The following is a 9,345-nucleotide window of genomic DNA, read 5'->3' as shown; positions in this document are numbered from 1 at the left end:
GCTATGGGACTCTGTTGTGTACTTGCTATGGGACTCTGTTGTGTACTTGCTATGGGACTCTGTTGTGTACTTGCTATGGGACTCTGTTGTGTACTTGCTATGGGACTCTGTTTAAGAAACTATCTTAAATTACAGGAATAATTGATCATCTTGGAAAACTTAATAATATAATGAAAATGAAGGAGGAGAACCTCAAAGGGAGATTCCTGGACACATACTCTGCTCTTACGTGGCTAAGAAAGAACAAAGACAAGTTTAAAAAAAATGTTTATGAACCCATGATGCTTGAAGTAAGAAAATTTTCTTGCATATCACTGACTAGGTAATGGTTAGATTATTTATGTGTTGCAAGACTTGGAGAAGAACTTTAAAAACTTTTAAGACACACCTTGGAATGTCCTGTCAAGTACATGCAGGATACATTAGCATGATGAACTATTTGTAATTATAATTAATAGGCAATACTGTGATTCTCAACATTGATTAAGATGGGATGGTTCCTTCCCTCCTCAAGAAAGTGTCTATTGCAGATTTCCTCTAAGGTGCATCCAGTTATTTAGACTTCAGTAGTTCTTACTTGATGGTTAGAAAAGCAGTGGTATTGGAATTGAATATCTCCACTTATAGCACAACCTGCTCAGCTATGGTTACATGTCTGTGATCCCCTGGTATCTTTTTGGTTTGCTTTACACAGCCAGCTACAAACAGAAACATGTGATCCATCCCTAGTTTTGGTTTGGTTTGACAGATGCTGTACTAGCTAGGAATAGCAGGAATAAATTTTCAAAGAGGATATAGATTTATTTTTTTTTTAGTGTATTACTCGATCACTATCCCAGCATCTTGCTATATTATGCCCCATGTAATGTGAAGAGGATGAGTGAACGTCTCATTAGAATTGCAAGCTTATTTAATAGTGTATTGCTGCAATTTAAATAAGTATATTAGAATATTTGTATATCAATTCTTACATTTTGTACATGCACTAGGACTATTCAATGTTACTTTTTTTTAGTATAGAATCCCAAGAATTTCAATTCTTCCTGGAAGACCACATCAAGTTAATTTTACAAATGCTTTGATGGATGCCTTTGCTTTGGTAGTACTGGAGCAAGGCCATTAGACATCAGATGGGGGTGGTTGCAATTGTAAGGTTAGGGTGGAGCAGAAGAGGGAGTGGTGGTATGGAGAGAGGTAGTAGCTTTGGGTGTGCTGAAGAAGGATAGGGATGGCTAAAAACTAAGCACAATGACCTGTGACTTACAGTAGATTTCTTCCCAAGAGAATTGGTTGCAAAAAAGGCAGAGGATGTGTTTTTAAAGACATTTTCTTTGTTTTCATTAAATGTAGGCATGCATATAATCTTGATTATTTAAAATGTTTTTTGGGGTGATAAGTCCAATTATATTAAATCACTTTCTCATTATCTTTTTTTATTAGATCAATCCAAGAGACAGTAGACATGCTAAATATATTGAAAACCACATTTCAAGCGATGACATGAGGGCTTTTGTTTTTGAGAGTCAAGAAGATATGGAAGTGTTTCTTGTAGAGGCAAGTTGGCACCCATTTTAAAAATCGATTAAATACTGATGTATGAGCCTTAAACTTTGGAGTTTACCAAGTAAATATTAAGTTTTGATTGGAACAATAGCTAATGCAAAGTGTTAAAAGGTTTTCTTCTGGATTAAGGTTTTCTTAATCAGTAAGATTTTTTTTAAATCTTAGAGTAACATTCCGTAGAGGAATACAGAAATATTAAGAATATCTTTTTAGAAATACCTTCTTGTCTTTTTTGACTAGGTGATAATTGCTAAATATAAAATACTGTGTACAAGAAAACGGGCCAGAGTGGGGATCTACAAAATTGAGTACCAAGATTTTGCAGTGCCTTCTCACGAAAGAGACAAGAGAGCATCTTCTGTGAGATGCAATGGTCCAAGTTACAAATCAGGCTTGTATTTTCTTAGTACTGCTCCTGCCTGAATCATAGAGGAGATTGTTCCTTTTGAAAGCCAGGTAGATGATGCAGGAGGAAAAAGCCATAAGATATGGTGTTAAACTGTCATAATGCTTCCTGTCTACTGTCCACAGAATAGTGTGCTCAATGACAAACTGTCCTGCAATTTTTGAAGACCTTCATAGGTCTGCCCTTTACTAGAAGCTAGTAATTTTTATATACATGAACAATAGTGGTGATATCTGAGATTCTGAGGGCTTGTCTTGCCTGCGGGTTGTGGAACCCAGTGCAAGGCTGCTTTAACTAGCTAAACTGATGTTTCATTTATATCTGCAGTCTTTTCTGCTCTGTTAGGGTTAGGTTTTTCAACATGCTTGCAGTCAGTGGTCTACCATTCTCTGTGCAAAATGGCTATACAGCTTGAGACCATAGGCTTCCTTATTGCATCCAGATTAACTGTTCAGACTGAGCATCTGGCTCTGGATTTGATTGCTTTTGTTTTCCTGTAGTGCATAATACTTAGAGACATTAACAGAGTTTGCTTTTAGAGAACTTGGTTATACCTGAGCCAGAGTGTATTTGTATGGGTTCTTCCAGAGATCATCAGTTTAAAAGAATTCTGATGCTGTAAATTGATAATAAATACTTTATTTTCGTGTGGTGAATTTTTCTGGTCTTCTTTACCAAATCTAATATAGATACGTGATCATCAGAAACTAAGAGTGAATGCTGTATGCGCGCCTGCTGCATCATGTGCTGAAAGCCTCCCTTCAAGACCTATTGAGGAATTACAGTATGTATCAGATTGTGTTGGGGGGAATGGTTTTAAATGCAGTTGTTTTTTGCTGTTGCTATATATTAGAATTTTCTATGCAAATCATATTTTTGGACCAGTTCAGTTCTGGGTTAGTGGGACTTCTTTCTGACTTAGTAACTTCAGCTTGCTTCCCTGCTAAATTTGATTTCTGATGGGTGCTTATTTTTCCTTTTCTTCAGCCAATATGGATTTTTCTCATATTTACGAGAGTTATTTGATGCTCCTCGTCCTGTGATGAGTTATCTTTGTTACCAATATCATGTTCATGAAGTTCCTGTGGGAACAGAGAAGACCAGAGACATGATTGAAAGGGTAAAGTATCTGAAGTAGCACAAACACCTATAGTCTAGAGTTTTATTGTGGAAATTTTTTGGCAAGTTAATCTGGAGAAAGCAAAAAAATTGCTTTAGTGATTTTGTTTCTCCTTTTATTTGTCCTTTAGAAGTGGGAACAGTTCATTATAGACTAATATACTGCAAGACATTTTAACAAATTCAATTATCTTAGTACAGTACTTCACAGGAAGTTAAATCTGTCTTTCACCTGTATGCTCTTCCAAGTCAGTGTCCTAGTTTGGGCCAAAGACAGAGTTAATTTTTTGCAGTAGACAAGAGGGGGATGCAGCTCTAATCAGTCTGCAAGGCCCCTTGTATTTATATTTCGACTGTTGCCCTCCCCTTACCACAGAGGCTTCACTCATTTGGCTGCTTCATTGCAGTGTTTCACGGCTGTGGATAACCTGGGAGACTGTCCATGGTTCAGTCCACCCCTCCATCACGAGTTCACCTGTATGTTGTATCTCTTCCCTGATGACTTAAGAGGTCATGGACCATGCCCCCTCAGCCAGGCCCTTTCTTGGCTGTGGCAGAAAATTAACCCTTTATTGATTGAAACAAGGACAGTTGTCAACCAGAGTCTGAGTGGTAAATCACAGTAAACACTCTTTACTGAACCAAATCAAGAGAATACAGCTGCTGCTGTGTATATAAACTGAACAAAATTTTTGGTCAGATTTATCTTATCCTGTGGAGGCTTTTTGCTGTTTTCTGGTTTACTGGACATTTTATGTCTTTATATCTTTTTGAAGTACTGTGTTACCTTGCATTATTAGAAATAACCAAAGATTTACCATATCCTTTTTGATATGAGTAATTTAAAAGTAGCAACTAGTATTTTTATATCTCCTTATTTCTCCAGAAGCATTTACTTGACTGAAGATGATGCATTACAGCTCACTTTATGGCTTCATCTTTTAGTTTCTTGAGTACTTTATTTCTGTGTTACGCAGGCTACACCTATAAGGTGTCAATGCATCTGCAGCCAGTACAATCTTTGTTCATGATACAATACAAATATTAACAGTTGCTTCTGGTATCTGTAATATAGTAATAGTCATAACCTGTTTAACTGCTGTATGACACAGTAACAGTTAACAGTTCTTTGCTCACCAGTCTGAATTACAAGTATAATGCTGCATTAAACATAGCATCATCTTTTTGCAAAGCTTGTTAGCAAGTTAGAGTCTTGCATAAACTGAAGTTTTTTACTGTGGATTTTAGTTTATTCGTTGTTCTGAAAAGCATTGCCTTAAGCAATGCTTTTGTCAGATTAATATTTTTGTGTGTTTTTTAGGTCATACGAGAAACCAAATTTAGGCAAATATACACAGCGGAAGAAAGATATATGATTAAAGTATCTTCTTATACAAATCGAACCCTCTCTACTAACACATTCCTGAGGGCAGCACAGTTTCTCAGTGGTTCTGTGGATACAGATGAAAGAAGGCAGTTGGAAAGCCAACAACAGGTAGGAATTTATTTCTGTGCTGTATATGTTGTGAACTACTACCCATTTTACTATACAATAAGAGGAGCATACTTGCACGTTGTTAGTATGGTATATTTGTAGTAAGAATGCTAGCAGTGGTGTGTGTTCTTTTATTTCAGGACATCAATAACATGTCGAAGTCGTTGGATATGCGTTTGAGTGCGTTGTTTGCGAGACAGAAACATCTGGAACACAGAGACAATGAGCTCAGGCAACAGAAGAAGGACCTTTTAGAGAGAGGAAACAGAAGGAGACAATTGGAATCAAAAATGGCTTTGAAGTATGATAGGTAGGAAACAAGCCATATTATCTTATGCAAAATGAACATTTTAATAACAAAGTTATTTTTGCCACCTTCTTACTACAGTGTGCTTTTACAAAGTAACCAGTGGCTGAGCATCAGATAACAGGTGATAATAAAGACAAGTAAGGTGTTTAGAAGTTAAGATTTAAGACAGTATCTAAGACCAGGTAACAGTGTTCCAGATGGTTTCCTGTAATAAAATCATAGGATTCCAGTTTGAATAATTCCATGCAGTGACCCCTAATATTACCATATCCATCTATTTTAGCAGTACATATCTAGATAATACCATAATGTACATAAATGTTACTAAGTAAGTGTGTCAGGGTTTGAGTTGGACCTAATTGTCCATAGCATTTTTCATGACATTATTTTGTTTTGTGGGCCTCTGCAATTAGTTCTTCCGTTATGCTTTGTCTTAAGGCAGAATCTGGGCATGGCTGAGGAGGTATTTCATTTAAGCTCACACTCCCAGAAGCAGTAGACAACACTGACATCCAGTCTCAGTCTTTTCAGCTTTGGACCACTGTCATTCATTGACCATGTGCAGTACTGAACAGAGAAAAAAATCACTCTCATCCTGCCTGTGCTTCCACTCATACAGCCAAGGGCTGTATTTGCTGCCCAGGCACACTGCCCGCTCATGCACAGCTCACTGTTCCACCAATACCCCAAGTCCTTCACTGTGAACTTTGCTGCAGTCAGTCTGTCCTGAGCCTGTATCACTGCCAGACCAGCCTGCTTCTCAGTGCATTTGTCCTTGCTGAATCTCATGAGCATTTTGTTGATCCCTCTGAAGAGCAGCCCTATTCCTCCCCCCAGTTTAGTGTAATCAGAAAATGTGATGACAGGGGCCCTCTGTCTCCTTGTTGTGTCAGGAGTGTTAAACAGGACAGGCCCTAGAACATAGTCCTGTGGTACCCCACTTGATACTGGCCTACAGACAGAATACAACAAACTCAAGAGTGGCTATCTTTTTTTACCCATCTAGTCTTTCATTAATTCAGACTGTGGTCTTCAAAATTCAGTACATCTGTAGTGTGGGAGACAGCACTGAAAAAGTTACAGAAATGAGTCTGGTTCAAGCAGACTGAGGGGAAGGTGGAGCTGATGCAGCTTAGTCCTCCCACTTGCATCCAATAGTAAGGCTAATCCTGACTTCCCACCAGATACGCAGAACACATCTGAACAGCATGTAAGTATTTACACATGACCATACAGCACAGATAGACGCACAAAGCAATGGCGCAAATGCAGCACCAGTGGCTGCCTGATGTTTCTACTCTCTCTGAGCAGCATGGGGCTCCCCTAGAAAGGCTTCTATGCATACCTGTGAGCAGTGTGGATCCCATGAGCAGCTGGGTCCAGACACTGAATCTGCACAGTAACTGCCTCTGGACTTCAGTCTCTCCACTGTCTGGTACCTGGGAATGCAAGCCCCTGAGGCTGCAGCCCTGCTCCTGTTGCTTGGACAGATTGTCTCACCCATGTGTACATGCACACTGAACTGGCTGTGGCTCTAGTTTCCCAGTAGCCCTTTCTACAGTCCTTCCCTCAAAGACATCGAGGCAATACAAATGTATAGAGGTAGCTGGGACTCACCCAGTCCCTACCTCGTAGCCATTACCCCTGTCATCTTACCTCTGAAATACATACACATGCCAACAGGTCTCGCCAGTAGAAGCAGCAGCCTGGCTGGACTCCCCTGGTCTCTCCAGTAGCCATTTCTTCCTGTGGTCTCACTCTTAGTGACACATATACCCAATCCCTTGGCTCCCAGGCCACTTCCCATCTAGTGTGGCTTGATCTCTGTTAGGGATCAAACACTCTTGCACACTTCTGCTTGTACCAGGTGCTGGCACCATGTCCACCTCTGACCTATGGTGCCGCTCTGGTGGCTGTCATTTAAGTCCTACTCACTCTTCTCCAGCCAGATGCAGCCATCACAGACAAGCAGATCTCTTCCTGTGACGCGTGATTTCACGGTAATTGGGTGGGGAAGGAGGTATGACTCCTCCTTTGCCAGGAGAACTGTCACCAAAGGTGGTGCCAACAGTTGAATTAGGGTTGGGGACTGCTGTTTAATCTTGCAGAGGGAGGCACAGAGAGGCATGTTCTCATTCATCCTTGGAGCCCCATGTGGTACCCCTGCAACCTTAAATGACAATAGCTTTTTCAAATATATTTTTGCATTTCAGAGCCTGAAATTAAATGAGGGCTGTATTTTACTGCCTTATCAGTGGCTTTTTGTTTTATTTTGGTTGGTTTTTTGGTTTTGTAACATGGCATGCAGATGTGGCTCTTAGAAACATGGTGTTGTTGAGGACCTGGCAGTGTTAGGGTAACGATTGAACTCAATGATCTTAAAGGTCTTTTCCAGCCTAAACTGTTCTATGATTCAGTTCCACCTCAAGGAAGCAACACTCCCTTAATCCAGAGGGTGCTGTAGTATTGACTTATCTTGTTGGGTTTCACACCTGGACACTGGTGCTGAGGCTGTCCGGGGACAGGGTGTCCCTTCCTCTGAGTTCTGAATTTGGGTTCCTGTCTGCCAGGGTGTCCCTATGCTCCTCTGGGCTTGTGGAAATGGGAATTTCATGAACTGTTGGCTACTGTCACAGGCCTTGAGTAGCTAAGGTGTAGGGTATTACTTGGGCTTCCCTCGCCTGCTGTTGTCTCTCCTTTATATGTGTGCAGGTGAGCTTTTAATCACCTGCTTTTATCACCAGAAAGCCTTGCTAAAATTGAGGTAAATGACAACCATTTGGTCTCCTGTCACCTTGTTCTTTTACAGTTGGATTCATCAGGTATGATGTACCCCTCCTAAATGCTTTCTGAGTGTTCCTGATCACCATCTCTCTTATGCCTCTAGAATTATTTTCCAAGGGGCCTTGCTCTGGAGTTTTCTAGGGATCAAAGTAAGAACAATTAGTTCGTAATTTCCTGAATCGTCCTCTTGGCCTGTTTGGCAATTCCAAATGCTTTGCAGCTCAACTAAAATGTCACGATTATTTCATATGAACTTCTTACGTGTTTTGGAAGTTTAAGACAAGTGAAAATTCTGGGTTTTGTGTTAAGATGAGGACACAGTTGGGTTTTTTTGGTAGTAAATGTAACAAGAAATAAGCAAACTTCCTGAATTCTCCTATGTTGTATTGTTGTAAAGACGTAAGAGCAGAAGAAAAATGTCATTCCTTATACTGATTTTTTTCTTATTTGAAATTTACAGAAGTAAAGGACTCTGCTTGTGGAGGGATGCTGATGCTGTTAGTAGCCAAAATTGGAGTTCGTCTATTAATTTTCTTGTCTTTTTTATGTCTTCAGTTTAAAAACAGGAGATTGGGAATGCTTCTGATGTATTTGGAATGTTTAGATTTACAAAATCATAGCCTTGCTAACTATTGGTTTATCATCAAGTTAAAGAATTTTTGTATTTTTATTACAACTTATTTTTAATCATGATTAATCAAATATTGGTTCCTCCCATAGTTTAAGACAGCTGGAACAAGATGCTATTGATGTGGAGAAGGAATCTCAACTGGCAAGTCTAAAGATCAAAGAAATAAATAAGCAGAAAGCAGAACTCGTTACTGAGTTTATGTATCTCACAAAGGTATGTATTTGTATCTTGGTATGTGTTCCACTTTTATTCACAGAGTTCACAGAATATTCTGAGTTGGAAGGGACTCACAAGGATCAGTAAGTCCAACTCTTAGGTGAATGGTCCATCCAGGGATTGAAACCACAACCTTGCTTTATTAGCACCATGCTTTAATCAGCTGAGCTAATCTCACAATAATAGGAAAAGTCCAATTCTTTTAGTTTAAGTAGGAGACATGCAGCATTTGCATGCATTCCTGTAAATGTTTGAGCTAGTTTTCTTCAAGAGAAAGTTCTTTTGAAGGTTTTATGAACTTGAACTTGTTCATCTGTCATTGATCTGTAGATCATTTGCTTGTGTTGAGAGTCTGTGACTGAAGTCTTAACAATCCATGGTTTGATTCAGTAAATACAGGAATGAACTCTGTAACTGTTTCATCCAATATGTTTTCTGAATACTTCCTAACTCTAAACTTTTTCTTCCACCCTAGTTTATCATCTCTTTTTTTTTTTTTTTCTGTTCTTGTTTTTACTGAGAAAAGAATAGTCATTGGTTATGTGAAAAAGTGACCTGAGCATCTGTGACTGTGGAAAATGTCAAGGATAGGAAAGATACTCAGGTCTCAGGCTCCAATGTCATAAGGCTTTTCTTTAACTCAGGAAACAGTCTGGACTTAACTTGTTGCATTAACTTAAGCCTGCAAGTCCTAGTGATGGAAGATGCTGTAAGGTGAATTTTCTTAGGTGATTTTTTTTTTTTTTTTGGGGGGGGGGGGGGGGGGGGGGGAGGATTGGTGGGGTTTGGTTGGTTTGTTTTAGTGACTAGAAGACATTTAG

General features: G+C 39.4%; 1 protein-coding gene across 2 annotated transcripts in view; it reads left to right on the top strand.

The window, feature by feature from the left end:
• The window catches only part of SMC5 (structural maintenance of chromosomes 5), a 44,210-nt gene that overhangs the window by 19,874 nt on the left and 14,991 nt on the right, over nucleotides 1-9,345 (top strand). For both annotated transcript variants that reach the window (XM_017807256.1, XM_017807257.1), the window contains 7 exons: nucleotides 136-290; nucleotides 1,441-1,554; nucleotides 2,659-2,753; nucleotides 2,957-3,089; nucleotides 4,410-4,583; nucleotides 4,724-4,893; nucleotides 8,398-8,521. In XM_017807256.1, the coding sequence (XP_017662745.1) occupies nucleotides 136-290; nucleotides 1,441-1,554; nucleotides 2,659-2,753; nucleotides 2,957-3,089; nucleotides 4,410-4,583; nucleotides 4,724-4,893; nucleotides 8,398-8,521 (965 nt within the window). The remainder of the gene's footprint in view (nucleotides 1-135; nucleotides 291-1,440; nucleotides 1,555-2,658; nucleotides 2,754-2,956; nucleotides 3,090-4,409; nucleotides 4,584-4,723; nucleotides 4,894-8,397; nucleotides 8,522-9,345) is intronic.

Source organism: Lepidothrix coronata, unplaced genomic scaffold (genome assembly GCF_001604755.1).
Source record: "Lepidothrix coronata isolate B3197 unplaced genomic scaffold, Lepidothrix_coronata-1.0 Scaffold18, whole genome shotgun sequence".
Classification (NCBI taxonomy): Eukaryota; Metazoa; Chordata; class Aves; order Passeriformes; family Pipridae; genus Lepidothrix; species Lepidothrix coronata.
Note: the sequence above shows the minus strand (reverse complement) of the source record. Positions and strands in the feature narration are given on the sequence as shown.